General features: G+C 32.5%; 1 protein-coding gene across 5 annotated transcripts in view; it reads right to left on the bottom strand.

Annotated features, from left to right (window-relative positions):
• LOC149571854 (uncharacterized) overlaps positions 1–24,786 on the bottom strand; it is a 215,475-nt gene that overhangs the window by 105,207 nt on the left and 85,482 nt on the right. For all 5 annotated transcript variants that reach the window (XM_089813272.1, XM_089813273.1, XM_089813275.1 and 2 more), the window contains 5 exons: positions 11,844–11,894; positions 11,699–11,761; positions 11,446–11,492; positions 11,173–11,242; positions 11,016–11,078 (listed from right to left, as the gene is read on the bottom strand). In XM_089813272.1, the coding sequence (XP_089669398.1) occupies positions 11,016–11,078; positions 11,173–11,242; positions 11,446–11,492; positions 11,699–11,761; positions 11,844–11,894 (294 nt within the window). The remainder of the gene's footprint in view (positions 1–11,015; positions 11,079–11,172; positions 11,243–11,445; positions 11,493–11,698; positions 11,762–11,843; positions 11,895–24,786) is intronic.

The following is a 24,786-nucleotide window of genomic DNA, read 5'->3' as shown; positions in this document are numbered from 1 at the left end:
GACCATCAAGTTCTCAAATTGGTAAAAGCTCTCTATGGCTTAAAGCAGGCCCCTCGGGCATGGTACATCAAGATTGATAAGTACCTCGATGATCAAGGCTTCAAGAGGAGTTATTCAGACTCAAATCTGTACATTAAGACTACTGACAGTGACATCATCCTTCTGGTTATTTATGTGGATGATCTGATTGTCACTGGTAGTTCGGCAACTTTGATTCAGGGACTCAAATAGAATTTATGTCACTCTTTTGATATGACTGACCTTGGGCTCATGCATTATTTGCTAGGTGTTGAAATTTAGCAACAATCTTTTGGTATATTCATCTCTCAGTCCAAATATGCCAGGGGCCTATTAGACAAATTCAGAATGCAGGATTGCAAACCTACATCTACACCTATGGAGAAAAGTCTCAAGTTATCAGCTAAGTTTGATTCTCCTTCCATAGATGATACGACATACAAGCAACTACTAGGCAGCCTCATTTACCTCTCTACTACTAGGCCTAATATTCAGCTATATTTCACGCTTTATGACAGCTCCTAAGGCTAATCATTGGATGGCAGCAAAGCATGTGCTTTGTTATGTGAAGGGCACTTTAGATTATGGACTTCTGTACTCTCAAAGTTCTATTCCTAAACTCAATGGGTTCACAGATTCAAATTGGACAGGTTCTCTTGATGATAAAAAGTCAACATCTGGGTATGTGTTCAGTTTGGGATCTGGTGCAGTCACATGGACCAGCAAGAAGGAGCAAGCAGTTTCTCTCTCTTCTACAGAGGGACTGTTAAGGCAGGATGTGAAGCTGTTTGGCTTCATCGAATGCTTGGGGATATGCAGATGTCACCAATAGAACCAACTACCCTATTTATTGATAATGAAGGTGTTATCAAGTTAGCACGCAATCCAGTCTTTCATGAACGAACCAAGCATGTGGATGTTCACTGTCATTACATACGACAGCTGGTTGAGGACAGAACTATAGATTTTCCGTATGTTCCTGCCATAGATCAAACTGCAGACATTCTCACCAAGCCCCTTGTTCCTAATAAGTTTGTCAAATTTAGAGGACAGCTTGATGTTCTAGATAGATTAACCATTAAAGGAGGGTATTACAATAATAGATAAGTCGTCTATTATCAGTTAATGATTATCTATTGTAAATATCTTAAGCTTTAGTTTGCTTTCTCTAGAATAGAATGTTTCTATTCTTTACAATCATTTCCTAAAGAAACATTGTCTCATTCTTTTGTATATATTGACCTTTCGGTCTCTGTTAATATCAAGCAAGTATTTACCAATTACCTCGTAATAGTCCCTTCATGGGACATGAGTATTTATTAACACATACAGTTTCATTATTTATGATTAGTAATTATTAGACAATTGTTAATTATATATATGTATGTATGTATATTAAATTTGTCTAATGATTACTAATTAGAATGATTAACTAGTAATCATTGTTAATGTTTTAGCCCAGATATTAGATAAACAACAGCTAAGAAGAGTAAAAACAATACACAAAAGACTCAAAATATTTATCCTGGGAAAACCCTTCCACTTGAAGGGAAAAACCCAACCACACCAGCAAAATATCTTTTATTGAACATAAAATATTCAAGTACATAGGTTTCCAGTTGGTTCATTTATAGTATACCATGCAATCATATAAATAGGAAGCTTAGGACTCTTCATCTTTCACACAAATGTCTCTTTGAGTCCCCAAAATAAGACCCTTCATATTTCCAAATATTCAACACTTATATTTCTATATGCATGCCTCTTCACATGATGTATACCACATATCTTTTTGCATAATATTAGCTTAAATATAATCATAGATATCTCTTTCACCTGAAGATGACCATAACAGTCATAACAAACATATTTCTATCTCATAAAATCAAAGATGAAGATCTCTATCGCAGCTACAAACTTCAACAATCATAACAACGTATCTCATGGTTAAATCAATCTGACTCAAGCTGCAACATTAACATTCACCTACAAAGAGTTTCAAGACAAAAAGAAGGATGGATGAACAGGGGAAGATTTCAAATTATTTTCCAAATTTTAATATTCACAACAGCAAGTCCAAAATCTTGCATTTAAATGTTAATGATTTCCCAGAAATGGAGATAAACAACAATAAACAAATAAAGGACACAAAGACACAGAAAGACACAACAATGTATCCTAGGAAAACCCTCCAACTTGAGGGGAACAACCCAACCACACCAAAATATATCTTTTTAATTAAATAATAGAGGTCTAAGTACAATGCTTTTAACTAAATACAACACTCATGACAAAGAAATCATAAATATCTTGAATTGAGAGACTCCATATCATAATTGTAAGTCTCTTCATTTTCCAAATGCAAGTCTCTTCATATTTCAAAACACATGTTGCATATTTGTTCATATTTCCAAACACATCTCTTCGCATGTTGTATGTCTTTTCATATTTCTAGACATGTGTCTCTTCACATATCACATCTCTTCACATGAAGAACAATAGATGAATCTCAAGAAGCCACAACATATCATTTCAGGTAGATATTCTCTCTCACAGCTATAAAACTTCAACAATCCCTCTTAGTAAGAGAGAGTATTCAAGTCTTTCCATCTCTAACATGACAAACATAAAAAAACTGCAACAAAAAATCAGTACTCAAAATATATTTTCTCAACATAAAATAGTCATCTCAACACAATATTCACCATGGCTACTCCCAAAGGGTGAAGAAACACAAAAAGAATTCATGGAGTCTCACACATGACTTCCACTGTGCCTACTCGGGGTGGATCCACCATACCTACTCTTAGAGGGTAGAACAGGGGTTTCCACCTGAGACTTCTCCCAGGGAAGAATGCATCTCATGTAATGTCCCTTCTCCCATCTTGATTATTTGATGCTTAAAACCTATAACAAATGTTAGTAGATGGAAGAGACAACATAAACATTTATGAATATAAAACAAATATTAGAAATTAAGAAGATGAATATTATTAAATCATCTAAGTACTAATTCCCATACTAAACCCACCTAATCCTTTGGAGGAGGCTCTACTCAGATTTACCTAACCCTCTAATGAGAATAACTCTCAGTTAGGAAACCATCATGTTAAGAACACCTTCTAAGGCCTCTAGGATCACTATTAATGAGTGAAATCATTAACAATACATACGCATAACCAAGCCTCTTGTCTCTAACATATGCATATGATTAACCACTACAATACATATTGTCTCTAAGAGGTTCTCTACAAATCTCTCTCTGGGTTCCTATTTGGAATCTTGACATTCAATCAAGAATGTCCTCTAATCTTTGAGTTTTCTTAAAAGAAACTCGACATTCCAATGAATGACCTCTGCCAAGTTCTTACTTGATCTCTATGAGAACTATAAAGTTCTCATCTCAATCCTTGATCTTGATAATTTTATCTACAAAATGATTTGTATTTATTTATGAAATAAACATATCAAATGAACACACCTCTGGTTCCCTTTAGTTTTCCAGTTTATAATCCTTCATAGAGTATATATTACTTCAATTCCCAACATTCAATACATATTAGTTTAGCTTTTTTACTTTCTCTACTCTAATGGTTTTGTAGTTCAACTCTCTTAGGTATATTTGTTTTTTAATCCTCCCGTATTTTATGTATCATCAATGTCCTTTTCAAAGAGTTGTGAACCTTCATAATCACAATCCTTTTGAAAAGTCAAAACCCTTCATAATCACAATCCTTTGAAAAAAGTCATAACACTTCATAATCAAAATCCTTTGAAAAGTCACAACACTTCATAATCACAATACTATCAAAAAGTCACAACACTTCATAATCAGAATCCTTTTGAAAAGTCACAACTCTTCATAGTTAAAATATTTTTTAAGAGTCACAACCATTCATAATCACAACCCTTTCAAAGAGTCACATCCTTTAATCATTGAAAATATTTGAAAAAGTCACTTGTTTTCTTCTCATTCCTCTTTTTAATAATCCTTCTTTACTTCTTCTCTTCTTCTCTTCTTCCTTGCTCTTTGAAATGAACTCTCCTCCCTTTTATACCTTAATTTTAAAGAGTCACATCTTTTTATTACATCACTTGACTTTTTATTAGATTTAATTAATTTATATTATATTATTTCTTACTTATCTATTTTGTATTTATTATCATTTATTATTAAATCTTATTTAGAAAGATAACATATTTTCTACAATATTCTTTTCTATTTAATTTTTTTTTTTTATTTATTCATATTAAATTTATTATTAGTTCCTGCCACGGCAGGATACTATAGCATCAGACTAGGTGCTATTTCCAATTTACTTTTGACCAATGGTAGTGGTTTATTAAATATGCAAAATTCTTTATAATGTATTTGTTGTAGGTTGAGTTGTCAAATCATTACGTTTTCTCTTCAATGTTTGCAAATATTGATTTCTTGCAAAAGCTAAAGTGTAATAGACAGCAACAGGTTTTCCCTCTGTGTTGATGACTGATGTGTTTTCACTCATTACTCTTTTGCCAAAAAATCTTTCCCACTACAATTTATTTATTGCGTAGATTGCATAAATTGTGTTAGGTGAACGTCTTGTGGTTCACTCACTTTGACATGTCTTGTCATTCATTTTTCTTGTGCCAGGAAACCAAGCAAAATCACATAGAATCTTTTGTCCTGCACACTTCCTTATTTTATCATTTCAGCAAATTCTACAGGTGTCTACATTTTGTCGTCCACCAATTAATGCAATGGGTAATGTGTCTGGATCATATGTTCTAAATCGTAGCTATCGAAAATCATTCCAATGACAAGTGCAGTAATTAATCTATTCCAAATAGTTGCTGCAACATCCGGCTATTAAAAACAATAAAAGAACTTCAGGTAGGAACTTGCAGAAGAAAGAATGAGCAGCTTTGGGCTTAGAAATTTGGGAGGCTTATTCTCTGATTTTGCAGCAAATATTGTAGACCATCTAACCGGCAGAAGTGTGTTTCATGGTTAGATGTGGGAAGTAGGCACCTTGTCGCCATGTTTCTTTTTTGAACTTTTGGATTTTCCTGTTAAGTTTTGCCCGCAATTAAAGATAAACAGCATTAGTTCTAAACTTAATAAAGTCTTTGCACACCAAATTAGCTTGTCTGCTATCGAATATCCACTGCTGCTGCTGTTTTTCACTTTCCTCTGAGATTATTTTGCACTGAGATTCACGGCTTCTCCTGTAGTAGACTTTAGACAACTAAGGTGTAACATTTTGATAAAAATTCTTCATTTTTCAATGCATTTATCTGTTATCAAAACCATAAAAACAGCAAAGAACTGAAGGCAGGAACTCGACGCAATGCGTCCTTGTTCTTTAATTGTTTTAAATACTATACTAAATATTATTTTATTGATAATATATTTTATATGTAATTTTTATTTCTTATTTCTATACTTGAATAGGATTTTCTTATCATTATTTATTTAATTATTATTAAAATTATATTTTAAAATGGGGACATGACATCTCCACCATGCCTACTCGCAAAGGATGGATCCACCATACCTATTTGTAGAGGCTGGAATGAGGGTTTTCACTTCAAACTTCTCTTGTAGAGAAGATTTGCATTAACAAGGGATTGAACCACAAAATTCTCCCTCACGGAGAACAACTCATTAACAAGGGGTTGCACCTCGAACTTAACCCTCACAAAGAGGAACTCCTTAACAAGGGATTGCACCTCAAACTTCTCTCACGAGAACCCATTATAGTACATAATAAGAACAATTGAATGCTCTGACTTCCTCTCAACAGGCGGTTGCATTCTTACAGCTAACTTATCACAAAAGTACATAAGACGTCAATGCTTGACCAAACAAGAATTTTTTGCAATCACATTGCTACACAAGCATGTTGATCCTCTACAAAGAACTTGGCACTCTGTAATGTCCCCCATTTCTAAGGTTGAATTTAATAAATAATACCAATTAAAATAATGATAAATAAATACACAAATATTGTAATTTATTATTAAATATATTTATCAAATTGATATAATATAATATTATATCTATTGATTTATAATGGTACTATGAAAATATTATTATATAATATAACTAATTGTATTAGTAAAACAATATAGAAGAATTCCTAAATAAATATATTATTCATAACAATAAATCTATATTATTATTATAATATGATTATTATAAACATATTAGTATGTAATACAATGCATAACATATACATCTAGTAATAAATCTTATTAACCTATCTTAAATATATATTATAATTAAAATATGAATATATACTAACCAAACATTTTAATATAAACAAAACCAATATCCAATATGCTAAATGTAGACTTATGAATAGTCACAACTTTAGCCCAGACTTACATATTAGAGAGAGGAAGATTACACAAAAAGGGGAAGAAGGGGATCTGAAGAATCGAACCAATCGTATTTCTTACACCAACTCAGCGGAGGAGGGATAGACATAAATTGGGGGATTAGGAATGAATCAAACCATTCCCAATTGGCACACATGAATTTCTTGTCATACATTTACAGCAGAATAAAAATACATTACTACGACAACCACAGTTGGGAAGTATCGCAGGATTTGAGATATAATTACAGGCTAAGGAAAACATAGCCAATCAACTAATATCATGTGGCAATTAAGATTGAGAAGAATTTCAATGTCTTACTACTAACAATAGTTGCAGCAATGATTTAGATAAAGCCGAGAATGAACACAAATCAGTTTGACAGTGACTTAGTATATTATAAGAAATGTATAATCAATATCATAAAATATTGGTGATATCACTCCAATTGACAATATGTGATGGAAATAGTATAGTGAAGAGTGGCGGTTGGGGATTCTACCTTCTGAAAGTTGGGAATAAATTCATGATTTAAAAATATAGTCTTCAAGAGCTGGCAATAACATTAAACATGAATATAATTAATCAATGACAGAGCACAGCATATTACATAGCGCATACAAGTGATTTTCATTGCCGAACATAGCATATTTAATAATCTTCACATCGTTACCTTCTGTGTAAGCTCCAAATAGTCGAGCAGGCTAGTCCAAATCTATAGTATGATCATCATCAGTCAGTACCAATCTGAGATTTACAAATAGATGGTCGTCAATATTGAAGTCATCAGCCATACACATGCTCACAAGAGACCAGGATGGAGATCATTAAATGGGGAATTTAACAATAGAGTCTACACTTCTTGGAGAAAAAGAAATAAGAACGTTACAGACATGGACTATCTATATATGGATGAATAAGGAATAGTGGATTTAGATAAGGAAGAGGAAAAAGAAAATAATGACATATAGTGGAGGAAAAATGATGTAGTCCTGAAATACTGAAGCTTTATATATATTTTCGAGTGGAATAAATGATAAATAGTTTATAAAGACAAGGATCTAAGTATGGGAGTTAAAAGATCTATATACATTATCAATCAACTAGGCGGAAGGGAAAATAAAAGTAATTTTATAAAGACAGTTCTAATTGAGAATTTTAGAGTAAAAAATCAAAGGTCCCAACTAGGGACATTACGCACTCTTCATCTACCACACAAGCTCCATCTAAATCTTAATGAGCCTAAAGAAGTCCTTCCTCTTCAACTCATCAAGCTTTCCCTTTATGTAATAAATATTTTGTCTCGGCTTCATTTCCAGTGCATTATCCTTTGATAGATTGCCTCGAATTCTCGGAATTTAACTCCCTCTGAATGCAATCTCTCATCATTCTTATGCTTCTCAACCCATCCTAGAAGCGTTTTAGAGAGATTAGTAAATACTAGAGCATACATGATTCACTATTCTCTATGTTATTGCATGAATTAATTACATAAACTTCATGATAAATATGCAAAGATATAATCATAGAATACTTATCTCTTTATTGCATTGAAAGAATAACACTTTCCAGGCAATACTTGAACCCCTTTAAGCAATAAGGCCTTCAATTGAGTCACCTGATTCTCTGGGTCAATGGTGAATGCCACAAAAATGACCCATGGTAATGATGAAGAAGCCAATACAAAATCCTCATTTCAATTAATCTACACACACACACACACACACACACAGAGTGTAACTACGATGTTCGCCACTAAAATAATACAAGCAGCCATAGAATGCAACCAGTCGATCATGCCTCTTCGTATGTGCTCACAATAGAAGCAAAGAAACTTCATCAAAGAAGGCCAAACAAATAAAGATACAACACTAACCGTTGTCAATAATGAAAGAAAGACAAATGTGGAGATATCATAGCACTCACAGAGAGCAAGACAAAACAGTTTGAGCACAACAAATACAGCAAGACCATAACAAATCTATACACGCACACTGTACACACAGTAAATCTATACACACACACAAACACACTATGTAACTATAGATTTCAATAGATCTATACACACACACACAGTGTAACTACGATGTTTGCCACTACAATAATACAAGCAGCCATAGAATGCAACCAGTTGATCATGCCTCTTCGTATGTGCTCACGATAGAAGCAAAGAAACTTCATCAAAGAAGGCCAAACAAATAAAGATACAACACTAACCGTCATCGATAATGAAAGAAAGACAAATGTGGAGATATCATAGCATTCGCAGAGAGCAAGACACAACAGTTTGAGCACAACGAATACAGCAAGACTGTAACAAAGTTTCATGACAAAAGGTCTCTGATGGACAATAAACAAATACTACTTGAATAAAATACAACTCCAAACTAAAACTCTAACCAAACACAACAAGAGATGAATATAGAGACTCAAATAGAATGGTGCAGAGAATATCTTTACTACTAAAGAAGCAGCTCACAAACAGGATGAATAAACAGGAACAAGAAATAATAACCCAACTTGATTATTACAGTCTAGAAAAGTAGAAGAATCTTAGAGAACTCTCGGCAATGAGTCTAGATAAATATGATCTATATCGAAGCTACATTATTGAAACATACAGATTACCTACAAAATACTCATTGCAATCTGCAACAAATATACAAACTAATGAACAAGAGAAACTCCCTTATTTGTTGTTATCTAACCCTCTTTGATACCATGTTAATGTGTTGCCCAGATTTAAAGATAAATAGCAATAAAAAAAATAAAGAAACAAACACACAACAATTTATCCAAGGAAAACCCTCCGAATTGAGGGGAAAAACCAGCCACATCAAATATATTTCTCTTTTATTAAATAAGAGAGGTCTGAGTACAACACTTATAACCGAATACAACACTCATCACACAAAACAATCATATATATCTTGAATTGAGAGACTCTTCATATCATAACTAAAAGTCTCTTCAATTTCCAAATGCAAGTCTCCTCGTATATCGACATGTTGCATGTCTCTTTCATATTTCCAACCATGTATCTCTTTTCATGTCGCATGTCTCTTTCTATAAAGAACAATAGATGAATCTCAAGAAAGCGCGATATATCATCTTAGGTGGATGATATAATAAGGGAATATTTTCCAAAATCTCAAATTCTAAAAATTGAAGAATTGTTCAAAGCCATAGAAATAAGTATGCTGAGATGGCAACCACTTGTCTCCACTAATTTCAATGAGTAATATTTTCTTCCACAAGGATAAGAGACTTTCTTCTATAAGAAAGCAACTGATGAGTAGTTTATTTTTCATTGGTTCTCATTAGGTAAGCATTGCAAACCCTAATTAGGGTATAGTTATCTAAATCTTGTTTGAGTATCTTAAATTGATGAAAGCCTTTCATTTGTTTTTGAACTCCTATAGAAAATCAACTCCTCTTGTTTATAAATAGGGATTCAATGATTGTTGCATAAAATACTTCTTAAGTAAATTCATTGTTCAATTGTTAGTGAATTTGATATCTTTTGCAAGTTGCATGATTTCTTGTCTCTCACTTAGAGTAGATTTTATTTTCAAGTAGTTAAATTGAATGAAGGATTTGATGACAATGTTCAATATGAAATTAATATGCTCATACTTATGATAGTTGGATGATTTTCAATTATTGTGCAAAGTTAGTCTGAACTTATGATAGAAAACTTAACTTCCATTACTGTATTCATTGTTTGAATGATGGTGAATATCTCTGATGTGAAAATCCTTAGAATACCTCAGAAGATTGCATTGTTCTTGTGGAGTTGTTGAATTTAGCAAAGCAAGGATAGGTTTCAAATTCCATTTTTTACAGTCTTATCTCTAGAAGTTCATAGGTCTAATTTAGACTCTGAATAATATTCCTCACCCTTAATATTTTTGCTTTTTTTTAAGATCTCAGTAGAAGTAGGATCCACAAGCTCAAAGGAAAAATTATTTGAAAGCTAAAAGCTAAAATCTTGAACGATTATGTAAGTCCCCTTGGAGGTTTCAAGCAAATCCTCCTACCACAGAGTCTTTCCTGAACAGCAAAATTGCACACATTGGGAACCTTGGAGTTGTCTTTGTGATCACAGTTTGTCAATTTAGCACACTGGAGGATTTTTCTCAAGAGAGGATAGAGTGCCCCTTGGTATTTTATTCTGAGTTGTCTGTGTCATAAAACATACACCAATACTATGCTTCAAAAAATTGACAAGCTCACATTACATCATAGGTTCTTAATCATTCCATCTTGCATTGAATTATATTCGCTTTACTCCTAGATTTATCCACCCTATTCTATTACCTAAAGTAATGTCTTAGTAGTTATTTGTGAATTTCCCAATATTGTTCTAATGCAGAATGAACACAGCAACCTATCAACATTCCTATGCATTTGTGGATATAAGCATGCTTTCTGATGAAGCTTTCCTTTCTTTCATGAGATTTATATTGCACTAAAATTTCTCAGACACATTTAAAATTTCATTGCAAAATATTCCTGTTGCAAATTTGTTTTAAAAAAAACATAAATAAAGTAAGAATTCCCTAATACCTAATGCCAATTATAAATTACTGGTATCAATTAGATCCCATATCATTACAAAAACAATGTACCTTTAACACAGAAAGGTAAGAGTCCAACAACCCAGAGTATTTCCCCACGATGGCAATTTTGATCTGTGTGTGATAGAACAACTCAATTACTTGTAACATAAACAGTTTAAATCCATGAAGAAAAGAAGAAGAAATGAGCATATGAAGCAGAACTAACAGGCATTGTGAGGTTATCATAGCGCTCTGCTCTTTCTGTCCACTCCTCTAATGCTGGGGACTTAGAAATGCTGAATATAAGAAATTTGTCAGAAAAAGAATTAAGATAAACATATATAAGATGTTTGGAAAGAAAATCAGAATAATGAACCAACTGTTGAAACCAAGATTCAAAAGACAAAGAATTGAAAAATTAAATGATAGCCATGCACTTCACCATTTTGTCATGGTTAAAATCTGAAAATAAACAGAGAAACTAATGGAAGATAGCAACCTTAACATATTCAGCTGTTTCAATATTGCCTCGTGAGCCTTCTGATCCTGTAGCACAATGCAATTCACTGTCACATTTCTCACAACTGTGCCAAAAGTCAGGATGAACTTTATTTATGTTCTAACCCAAAACTTCTCCCACTAGTGCATCAAGACCTTCAGAATGATCTGATGAGTCCCCCAACTCCGCAAGACAAAGTTAACCATGCAACCTAACTTTTGCACGGAAGGAAACTTTCTAGAGAAATACTCACCCTTAGCAACAAAGGCACATGCCAAATGTTTGGTACATCATGAATGTTGAGAACATTCCCTGACTGTAACAATCAAGTCAAAGATATTAATGTATGTTTTGAGTTTACAAACAGAAATTATGCATGAAATCCAAGATACACTAACCGGAACATGGCAAAACTGAGACAGCTTCTCCTTTACATTCTCTAGCAAAGGCTGCCAAAACAGTAAGAAGAATAATTTCCATGAGCAAAAAACTAGCATTCCAACTTAAATCCAAGAATGCACAGACCGCATGAAAAAAGAGTTCAAAGGCAACAAATGGACAAAACTGGCAATTGCATTTTCTTGAATATGTGCTAAAAATAATTGACAAAAAGCATCTAAACATTAACAATTGAGTATGGTTTTAATACTCCCTTTTCCTTTACACACTGACATGCTGTTTAATCGTAAGCTTTTTGACCCAGCAGTCAACTCCATAATTTCCTTCAAAAACCTCTTGCAACTATCTCCCTTTCATACATGTTAAAATTGTCTTAATGTGCACATTCTAATGCAACAAAAAACAGAATAGAATGCATAATGTCCCTTGTCTAATCTATGATGTTTGGGACTTCCTCAATTGCCAAAAATGTCATCCAAAATTGTACCCAATTCTTTAATAGCTGTCAATCTTCAATCATATAAACTATTTGGTAGAGTGACCAATAAGATTGACAGTTTTTAAGAATATATAGTTGCTGAGCTTTTCCTTCTTTCTAATGCTGTATTCCTCTCTCTATATTCTCTAATTACGATGGTGTTTCTGTCCTCATATAGTTTTGACTTTAATAATATAATACAGCCACCATAGCATAACTATATATATTATATATATAAGGCTGATGATTATCAGGTATCCTTTTGAACAATGTAATTTCATTAATTTGATGTATATGCCTTTGCTATTTCTGATCGAACCTGATCATGCTTTTATTATTTTTCTTTTCTGTATATCTCTTACAAATGAGATCTTCTAAATTATATGAATCGTGTATTTCTTGTAATAGCATCTTCACTTTATCAAATTGTAGGAAGTCTTCCTAAGCTGCATATACTGAATAGAATGAATATAGTCTTATAATGTTAGTCTGGTGTTGTGCCCGATATACTTGCTATTACTGCCTGTAATCAATGGTGCTGTATCTGATGTAAACTTATGTGTTTGCAACTTGTTCGTGACTGGTAAAGTAAGAGCTCGATGGAAGAAAAACTAATTGGATGCTAAGAAGAATTTTTTCTATTGTTTTGATGTAAAAGTCTCCAAAATGTTAGCCAAGTGTATTCAAGATGTGCTTTTGTATTGACTGGCTGTGGCTTGTGATTACAAAGGAATGGAGGGTTTTGTAATATCCTGAATATCTCGGTGCTGACTTGTTTGCCGAGGTGTAAAATCTTTCTATCGAGTCTTGTAGATTTCCTTCTGTTGATGTAAACAGACTGTATATAGATACTATTCTGATTGCTTCCTTCTGATAAGAATCTGATTATATGTTCTTTCTCAATATCAATGCCACAGTATTAAATCAGAACATATAACAATTCTAATTTGCAAGAATGCAGAGATATATGATTATCAAGAATGTATGGCAGAGGTATTTATAATAACTCAATACTGATATGCACTGGAAGACTGGAGTAATATTATGTGTTCGCTGTGTCTGATAATCAGCGGTGAATGTCATATAAATAAGAGGGAAGGGTTGGCTATGAGTCACAACTGATAGGCGTGACTCATAATTAAATCACGTCTATCAGTCGTGACTTAATAGTCACCATCGAAGATAATATAACCATTCACCGGGAGTTAATATATTATTAACAAGTTTTATAAGGACAGTCGATAACAATAGATTATCACTTACTCTAATTCATATATATTATATTATGTCTGCATATATCTGTGTGTGTGTGTGTGTGTGTGTGTGTGTGTGTGTGTGTAAGTATATTTATACATATATCTAAAATATATGAATTGAAACAATAAACATAAATATCAACACAAAGTAATATTAAATATATCATCAATATTTATGTTCAACTAATCTATACATTAGCACCTTCTTTAGTCCCGTTCTTGACACTTCCTAATTGTCCCAACCCGTTGTTTCTTTCGGTGCCTGTACTTTATCATTGATCGCATTTATTTTTCCTGCATAGTTCCATCTGAATGGAGGATATGATTTCCCATCTTCTATCCCCCTATAGAGCATGATGAGGTATGTTGGAGACATACCTGTCTTTTGATTATAACACCATTTCACTTTATTCACCAATGCTGAGTAATAGTGTTTAATTGTTGAGGATTATATTAACGTTAATGAACATGATCTCAAATAGTTAAGTTTAATTGATGTCTTCCTTTAAGTAGTATCTTTAGTTAATATCTAATGATCGCAGCATAGTTTGTATCATAATTATAATAATTTAGGATTATATTAATAACTGATTATATTTATTTATAATTTAAATTATATTATATTTTCATTATTAAATTTATATATTGTTAATAGTATTATCATATTGCTAATATACTATCTAATTATATGAATCTATTATATTTTTTTATATTATATGCCACTAATAATATAGTATAGCTATCTATATGGTCGATTATTAATTATTTTAAAAATATACTATATCTTTATAATTAGTATATTATATTATTATTTTCATTTGTTCATTTATTATTATTGTGATTCATTGCTCAATCTTGGTCCAGATGGGGGATATTACAATCTGCCCTTCCCAAAAATCGCTTGTCCTTAAGAAATGTAAACTTCCGGTATGCACTTTGATATCCAATCCAACAAAACCTGAAACAAAGATTTCATCTTGAAGTTATAACACTCATAAATGTATCAAATCTAAAGATTGAATATTGAATTAAATTACTAAGAACAATTCAAGGACACTTATCTTGGTGTGTTGCAACATATTTTTACTTCCAGTTGTGCATTGACATGACCCATTGACTTGAGTGCAAAATAGAAGAGTCTCAAAAAACACATTCAAAAATAAAGGCTAAATAGCAACCCACCAAAGAAACTTGGTGCTGAAACAACATCCTAGATAATTGAAGAAATACATCAAATTTGGATTCATCAACTGGAACCGTTAAATCAATCGAACAAATATCCATCTGAAGCGTAGATCTAGCGTCTAAAATTAATACCTCTATTTTTCCTTAATTTCTTTTTGTCAACTCGTATATATTGCTCACATATTGGGCTTTTCCCATATACTTCCTTCACTAATTGTTAAAAACTGACCTTGCACCTCATCTAAAGCAATTGCCGTGCAATTCTCATAAAAATAACATGGATCAATAGTCCCAAATATAAAACAAGTTCTACTTTCTTCTGTTTTTTTCATTCATATAAAGTAAAACATAATCCAACATTCTCATCAAAAACTTGTATTGCCCCATTCATTTAAAGATATGTTTTTCTTGCAACTTAGTTCTAAGGGTGTCAATAGCTTAAGACTTAAACTAGAGCATCTTTACAATTCATCCATAAACTATAAGTTTATTGGCTATACCTTTTTCCATCTCTATAATGTCATGTTTCACTTTATTTGTTTTAGAGTCTCCGATATCAAAGCACATAACTTTCCCAATACTCTAGGAACTTACTAACATACCTTATCAATCCACTACTTAATATCCTTCTCACATGCAACTAGCTGGTCTAATTGCCTCCATTCATTAATAGACTCTATTGTTTGAGACACCAATTATGTAGGGTTAGGAATGTGTGCAAGAAGTGAGCTACGAAGCCTTAAACTTGTTTAATTTGACCATCAAGGATGATTTGTCTTCTCAATCCTTGAGGACTCTTTTGCTAATATTTTGATGGCTACCTCCAACATATCCATAGCAATAAAAATTGTTTGATAAACATCTTGTGTACCTCTTACCTTGTGGAGAAATAGTGATCGCCATGATAAAAAATACCACCTATAAGTCTCTTCATTTTGGAATATCTCTTGGCCTTCTTTTCCTCTATTCTTGAATAGAAGAACCAGCGATAGAAAGTCACCACACAATTAGAAACAATCCAAGAGACATTTGTGCGATGAGCAAGTAAAAACATTGGTGCATGAAAATTATAAATTGAGCACACATGAACCAGGAGTTTAAGCAACTAGGCCTTTAGTGTTTTCACACAAGACATCAGGCACAGCATGAAGCTCAAACAAAAAATAGGTAGTGACCAATTAAGCACATGGGGCATAATTTACTCTTAGTCACATGTGCAAACCAAGACACATACGAGGCAATGTAATATCCCCCTAATAATGCAATTTAATCACAATCCACATTTTGTGGTGGAAGTTGAAATATATTCCTATAAAAGATGTATATAACTACTAATTAATTATTAGGTATATAATCATTCCTAAATAAATAAGTAAATTGAGCTATAGATGAAATGACTAATTATCATCTTATTATTATAAACAAAGAGGAATATGTAAAATAATAATTGTTTATTAATGAACTCAATAATGTGATAAGTACAATAACTCGCCCTATTAAATGAATGGTCACCCTATACACGTCAGATAAGATGTGACTCATGAGAGGTGAGTTGGTACTATATGTACCGCACCACTCGAATGAAATAAAGACGGAAAAATAAATAAATAATACAAGTCAGAAGGAGATTCGCATTAGACCAACCAGAAGGGAGAAGTCTTGGAACCATAAACAAAAATATATATTAAAAAGGTAAGGGCAGAAAATATTGAAACATTAGAGGACCAAGTCATATTGAAGACCGAATATAACTAAATAAAAACTAAAAGTCCCACGTGGGTGCCACCCAATTAGTGAGAAGAATAAAAGGAATTATTCCTTGGGCATTTATATTGGAAAGTAAACAGAGACATTTATTTATATTGGTTATGGTTTAAACCAAGAAGAATTTTGCCACTAAGACACGACATCAAACTCATACATAAAAGGGTAATAGGGAACTAATAATAATAAGCATTGAAGTTAATAAATAAACTATATAGGGATTAAAGCTATAAAATTATCATGATGGGAAGAGTATATTAGTTTGAGTAAATATACTGTGCAAGGAAATAAACTTGCTTATTTTCAATAAGCAACAATAATCTTAATTCTCATAAGCTACTCATAATATTTGTATAGATATGATCTTTGCAAAATTGGTAAATAGAAGAAAAATAAGAGTGTAGCCCAAGTGGGGACATTACAGCCAACGGGCTATGCCTTCCCTCGAGCTCATCAATGTTGCCAGAAAATCTTAAAATGAAGTGCTCATTTAACCAGAGTTCCGAGAATCGCCATTAAATCGTCTGAATCAACAGTTTGGTGATTCGATTCAACCTGGGTGATTTTTCATGAGTTGTGAATCGGATCAACCGATTTTTTCTCATGAATCGCCGATTCATGGAAAAAATCGCTAGAATAAGCTCCATGAATCGACAAGGCAAGGCATAAAGTAATTAAAGAAACATACAAAGGATTAAAGAATCGTCATTCGTGGTATGTTTGAGCAGACTTGCAGGAGATTCATTAAAACATAAATAGAACAAATATAACATCCATGGCATTGTGTATATTACTATTTAATAATATATACTTCACTCACCAGATCCAGAATAGGAACTTCATCGCTGGAAACTCATAACTAGTAAATGCAATGCTTAAGGTATATGTATTGCATTCTTTTCGTAAGCATACAGGTGATGGAATATTGCCCAGTAATAAATAAGTGTTGAAGGATATAATGTACACAATAAAAATATTGTAGCAAGACAAATATTCCAGTCAGCATATCATGAAGTATTACTGGAAAAACATAATACTAGATACACATCATGCCATGTACAACAACCATTTTTGCACTATTAATATGGAATAAAATAAGAGGATGAAATCAGTAAGATATTCAACGATTAGTATGAACAATTCAATATACAAGCAGAGACATACACATGGAACCTGATAAATCTAAGGATGTGGCAATAAAAGTTAAGAAGTAATCAGCGAAAACAATAAAATCTCCCAAGTTTGATCAACAACAATAAAAAGACTCGAGCTGTTGTGTGTATATGCCTATGCAGTGATAAAAGTCTAACCTGTTGCGTTAGCAAAGTAATAAGAATGTCGAGTAATTTATTGTGTATCTAATATTTCAAAAGTGCCATTTATGAAACCATTCAGCGCAAGGGTTTTTGTGTGTTTCAACTTTGAATCATTATGATCATATAATTTTTATTTACTTCAGCTACAGCCTACAATTTACATTTTACGTGTAACATAGTTACGTATGTGATGGATTTATCATTTATGTTCCATGTTTATGTATGTTAATGTAACATACGAAATTTCGCAACCACATTTTGATCTCAAATTAATCTAATTTCACAAGTAACTGTTTCCATTTCATATGACAATGATTTCTACCAACTGATTATAACTAGAAAAAAACTCTTTTCAATCTATCTTACATATTCACAAGAAACAAAAAGAGATATTTATGTATTGCTAATAATTAAACTATTTATGATTGCAAATAAAGTAACGACTAATTAAATCAATTGAAAGGCTTAATAAACATATTAGTAATTGTTTTCTTCATAAAAATATCCATCTATTCTTTCAGAGATTAGAAGTATAAGAAGCATACAGTATAAACAGAATAGTCTCTTTAACTCGTTGTCCAAGCCTTGGCATTGGTGAGAGGAGAAGCATTGACATAGGCTTAACCTCCCAACCGCAGACCATTACTTATACCCACACATTCTAAATTATAGAACGGCCCTCCCTACCTCGGGATCGGGCTTGGGATGTTCATAAGCCCAGCCATCAGAGTAATCAGTTGGGTTGAAGTCCCCACAATTAATCTCCAGAATAACTGAAGCATTTGGACAATCAACAAAGATCACATGTTCGGCATATCTGCCTAATCTCTACCCTGGCCAAGGATTTCAAGTTGGGTCTACAAACCCGATCTCCACCACTCGACTTGACAACATATTACATAATTGGAACATGCATGAGCTATTACAGTTTTTAGCATATTATTTATTGGATCTGATACCATTTTTATTTGTGCAAACTCTTTGCACCTCCTCACCAATTTAGGCTACCATACCAGTGATTCCTAGGTGCTCACGAGTTTATCCACTACTTTTGCTTTACACCTCTTCACTCATTTTGGCAATACTGTCGGTGAATTCCTCAGTGTTTAGATTACATGATTTCAATTCCATCTCTATGTGATATAAAAGAATGTATTAAATCTGAGCTGAGATAATTATTGACACATGATTGATATGCTTTCATGATTAAGTATCATCAATAGTAAACATGTTCCATATTTTAAATTTTGCATGTTCTTCCCTTGAATTCGATCTGAAAATAAGTTGCCATCAACATTATGGATTTTATGTATCATGGCACAAGGATACAGCTAATGCGATATATGGAAATGAATAAAAGAAAACAAGTCTCAGTAATATTCCTAGTTTTCGGATACTACATGAACCAGACAAGCTTAACATTACAAAGAAATAAAAGAAAGGACGTACACTAGTTCAACAGTAGTCTTACTTGACACTGCGATATATCGGAGATGCTCTAAAATCGGGAGTCGGACTCCACTACTGGTTCGGACTTCCCATGGCAAGAAACGTGAAAGTGAAGAACGGAAATCAATAACCTCAGTTGGAATTATTTGCAGACGGAATTAATCTCAAACAGATTTGTTCTCAGTACTTAAGAGTCACTGATAGCAAGAACGTAAAGATGAATAAAAGTTGTGTTGTGATACGATTATGGGACTATAAAAGAAAGAGAGGCTTGACTGTTCGACTTCCTTCAGTTACAAGAATCCATTCGAATGCTATTCAAAACAATTTAAGAGAAAGAAGAGGGAGGAAAAGAAAAGAAAGAAAATAAGAAGCTATAGAGTTAATTTATTATTTTATTATTATTGTTCATTTTTAAATACGTTCAAGTGTTCGTATTGGTAAAGTGGCATCATTAGATTATAGCGTATAATTTATTGGTGTCACCTTATTTTTACGTACATATGTTCGTATTTAAATGTGAATAATAATAATTAAATAATGAATTCATTAATAATTTTTTCAAAGGTATGAATTATAGTTTTTTAATTTTTAATTGATTATTATATTGCTCTTTTAATAGCTCATGCGGTTCCATAATGCAACATGTTATCAAACCTAGTATCCTTGCCAAAGTGGACTTAGGTCAAACCTGTCGATTTAGATGACTGGACTATTCGACCATCCCCTTCCAATGATCCCGTTTAGCAATGCTTCCCCTCTCTTCAGTCTTTTTCCTGTAATCATTCAAAACAACATTCTCGCCAAGACATCAATTCAAGATTTATTAATTGTTAATTCAAAATCATCTAGTGGCCGTTAGAGATTTCATCAACATCAGAATGACTAACTCATTTCACATGTTCATGAAAATATCTCAATATCAGTTAATACAACATATATATTTCAACTAACTCATTTCACATGATCAAGAAGAAATAAATTGATACAACAGCTATAATTAACTAACTCATTTCACATGATCAAGAAGAATAAATTGATACAACGGCTATAATTAACTCACTTCACGTGATCAAGAAGAAATAAATTGATACAACGGCTATAATTAACTCACTTCACATGATATTCATTCATTAAATCAACGACTAAGTCCAATTTAAAATTTAGGGCAAAAATTTGGGATGTAACAGTTAACTTCTATTTGATGATGTTATAGTGTGTTTAAGTTATATTCAATAAAGGGTGCATGAAATAAGTTTTAAATTGTTAAAATCTATAAATTTAAAAAGCTTTTTTAAATTTCCCGATTCATAGCCGAATCATGGCCGATTCACGATTCGATTCAGCCTTGCCGATTCCGATTCTTGTTACTTTGCATTTAACACCTTCTAAAGACAGCGCATCCTATCGATGTGGGAACATGGTGATCTGTCTCAACTCATAACTAGAGCTAACAAACCCTAAACTGACCCCAAGGGTTACTCCCTCTTGATTTTTTTACAATTATCTACTGCATAGTTAATGTTTACATTTCATAATCTAGGGTTAATACTGCATGGCAAGCGGATGTGATTTTGAACTTCACTGACCTACTTTAATCACTCGTGGACATTAAGATTATTCATTTATTTATTTAAAAACAGAACCAGCTTTTCAGAGAGCTCTGGTGTTTTAGTTTGTTGTAGTATCATGCCAGGTACCCACAAAATATGAAAGATTCAAGTTACTAAATTCAGATTTGAGATAAGGTCAAGAAATCTACAGGGTCTGATCCTGTGACCAGTCAGTCATCAAGCAATATAACTTCCACCACTGACTTTATTGAAGACATCAGAAGGTGGTTATTATTACACTTGCACATGTCATCATAATTTTTTGTTTTTTTTTTAAAACTGCGCTTGTGTGCATAAAAGGAGCCTATTCTTAGTTGCACTGAATCCTGATCATTGACAAAGTTGCAAATTTGGAGGTTAGATTAGTAGTAGTGATAGACCTGTGAAGGGCCAAACTTTAAGGTAGGTAAGTCAGAACTTTTAGAGAGCATCTGAAATGTTGCAGTTCCAAATTTTTCTTGCTGTTATACCATTAGCTCAATTTTGCAGACGATTTGGGATGATTTTTAAGGTATTTCTGAATACCATGTAGTAACCTGTACTTACAGGTAAATAATGTGAATACAAAATATAAACTCAGTTAAAGATGGTTTTAAACAAAGAACCAAAACTTGGAATCAGCTCAGAATTGGCAAGGCCGACTCGACTCATGAATCGGATCAGAATTGGCTATGAATTGGCGAAGTGAAAAACCCCTTGAAATTTAGAGATTTTAACGATTTAAAACATATTTCATGCACCCTTTATTGAATATAACTTAAATACACTATAACATCATCAAATAGAAGCTAACATACATAAACAAAGAACATAAATGATAAATCCATCACATACATAAAAACGGAAATTGTAATTTGTAGCTGACGTAAATAGAAAACATAGGATCATACGACATAGATGTATAGAATTATAAATGTTGTCAAATCAAACATGTGTGTAAGATGAAGATCCATGAAACGTATGTCTACCTATAAACAAAATGAAAAAACAAGTCTATCTACTCTAGCTCTAGCTCAAGTCTATCTCTCACTTTTCCTCTCTTTTTGTCATACTCAACAAGTAGAAAGCTTTTTAGGGTTATAAGAAAGAGAAATGTTAAAACAATCATTAAAAAAGTTGTATTTTTTTATGTTTTTAGGTTGCCCAATTGGGTTGCATGATTTTTCAAGACGATTCATGGCGATTCATGAGAAAAAATCGGCAATCCAATTCACCGGGTCAAGAAAAATCGCCCACACTTGTTCGCAATGCGCAATCACTTGAATCACAGCGATTCTGGGATCTATTGTTTAAAATGTATTGACTTTGCAATATATGAATGAAACATATAATTTTGATTTCTTTTTGTCTCCCAAAAAAAGGCAAAAAAGATGATACTATCGGCTCTCAATTGAGGCAAGCATTTCGGTAAGAGAGGGTGAGAGGGATTTGATTTACTTAGATACACTCACAAACTAGATGCCACTGTATGGATTCTTGTCTAGATAAGTTCAGTGCCGTCGACAAAAAAATTCCATTACAGGAGTAATTGCACTTTAATAGAACCTTGATTGTACAAAACATTATCTAGTCAAATCTATAGGTGTTTTCAAGCATCCTAAAGTTCATTGAGATTATAAAAACAAAATGGAATGATACAGATCGAATCCAGTTTGACAAGATTTGGAAGGTTTTACAAGTTTTTAACCTAGAAGTGAAGGCTTGATTTAAGTGCCAAAATTTTGGACAACAGTGGTCCAATTCTATATTTGTATACTTGCTATGATTTTTGAATTAAGGGGGTTGAATCAGTCCTATATCAGTGGATGTTAGGAATACAAAATAAAGACAAGAATAGGTTTACCATTTATGCTAGATAAGTAACCAATATTAAATTTTATTATTGTGCAGTCACCGTAAATATTAGGATAGTGCTACAAATGGGTGGTATAAGAATAATATGGGTAAGCAATTCTGTAGTGATGTGCACGGTGGCCCATTAGGTTAGCCATAATTATTGAATATAATAATTTTCATTATTATATAATAATATTATTTCCCTAATTTCATTTTCTAATATTGTAAATAATTTAAAATCAAACAATGAAGATATAGAATTGTAAACAATAAAAAACTAATAATTTGTTGGGAAGTCTTTAATGAGAAATGTGATGAGATGGTTAATGAAAAAACATGGTTGTCTTAAGAATGTGATGAAAGAAATCCAATCAATAGGGATCATCTCAGGGACACAATAGAGGCAGTAGCAAAGTTTGACAGTATAAGCAGCTCATTCATTCAAAACATAGCAGAAAATATTTCCTGAGAATAAATCAGCAAACCAAAAGATAACAATTTTTTCAGTTATTTGGGAAATAAAATGGGCTGGGATTTGGGTTAGAATTGGGTAAAATGTCAGATTAGGATTAGGGAAAAATCAGAAAAGAATACCCCGACTCTATCCAGAAACTGTTTTTTTATCACAAAAAAGGTTCTTGAAAATGATGATTAAATAGAAATTTTCAGTAAATTTATAATTTTTTTGGAGAGAATTTGAGATATTTTGGTCACAAAATCACTTAGACAAAACAACTTGCAAATGTTCATAAAAAATGGTTCAGCAGACAGAGCAAATATATGTTATGATTAATTGCAATCTGTGAAAGATTTTTGCTTCTATGATGCAAACCAACATTCAAAAACTCAAGAGGCCTAATTCAACTTGGATTCAGAGCCAAAAGATTTTCCAAACATTAAAAAACACAAACTTGTAAATTAATCTTTACAAAAGTACACAAAACTGAAATAAATAATAAGTAGCTTTTCCTTCATTATTTCCTTGGGATCCGTGCCCAGCCATACAATATATGGGAATATTCATAATAACTATATAAATAAGAAATCAATTAAAATTTAATATAACATATAAATATAAAAAATGATTTGGAATATATAAATATATTAACTTATAATGAAATGAACGAAAATTATAAATATGTATAACAAGTTATTAATTTATGATAAATATATAATTTTCCACATATGTTATATATTAAATATAAAATAAATAGATTATAGAAACAAGATCTTTAAAATCTGGAATATAACATATTTTATAATGGTGAGGAAGCAATTGAGTCCTGAAGAAGATTAAGCAAGAAATGGCAATGGGGCCTTCTTTGGACAGTTATGAGCTATGGTAAACTTCCAATGCACAAGTTTGAGAAAGAGAGTCGTAAAATGGGTATAAAAGAAAATACATAAATCAGAGTAAAAGAGTATTTGTATTTGGAGTCCGTTGAAATTTACACTTAAGGAAAAATCTATCATGATTGCAGAAGTTGCAGCCATTGTCAAGATATCTGTAAAACTTCAGAAAAAAATTGTGGAGTGCTCATCATTACTTTTTCTGACAAGAAAATATATTTATTCTGCACAAATTCTCTACAGTTTGGTCCAGATGAACCCATAGGGCTCCCAAGGTGCCTGGGCTAGACCTTGGGCTAGACCTTAGGCAAACCCAAGCCCATCTCAGACTCATATCTGATGAAGCCAAATGAAACCTAGAAAATACATAGAGTGAAATTGCCATACTCAGTAACTTGAGTTTCATCCATGGGAAAGCATGGACCCTGAAACAAATTGTGGTTTTTTGGTTTTTTAAAACCAAGGTGAGATCTGGGGTGCATGCCATTTTCATTAAATTATCACTTCTAAGTTCTAAATAATCATTGATAAATCTACTTAATGTTGTCAATGGAAGAACGGTGTAAATTAGAATGAAAAAAGATTGATCTTTTAACCACCTCATGAATTTCCTGTCCTACTCATGAGTTTTTTATGATTCTTCAGCTGTTTCTTTGGCAAATAACTTGCCAGCCCAATTTGCCTCGCAAGTCCTC

Source organism: Cupressus sempervirens, chromosome 2 (genome assembly GCF_028749045.1).
Source record: "Cupressus sempervirens isolate cs-2001-9-10 chromosome 2, ASM2874904v1, whole genome shotgun sequence".
NCBI classification, from domain to species: Eukaryota; Viridiplantae; Streptophyta; class Pinopsida; order Cupressales; family Cupressaceae; genus Cupressus; species Cupressus sempervirens.
Note: the sequence above shows the minus strand (reverse complement) of the source record. Positions and strands in the feature narration are given on the sequence as shown.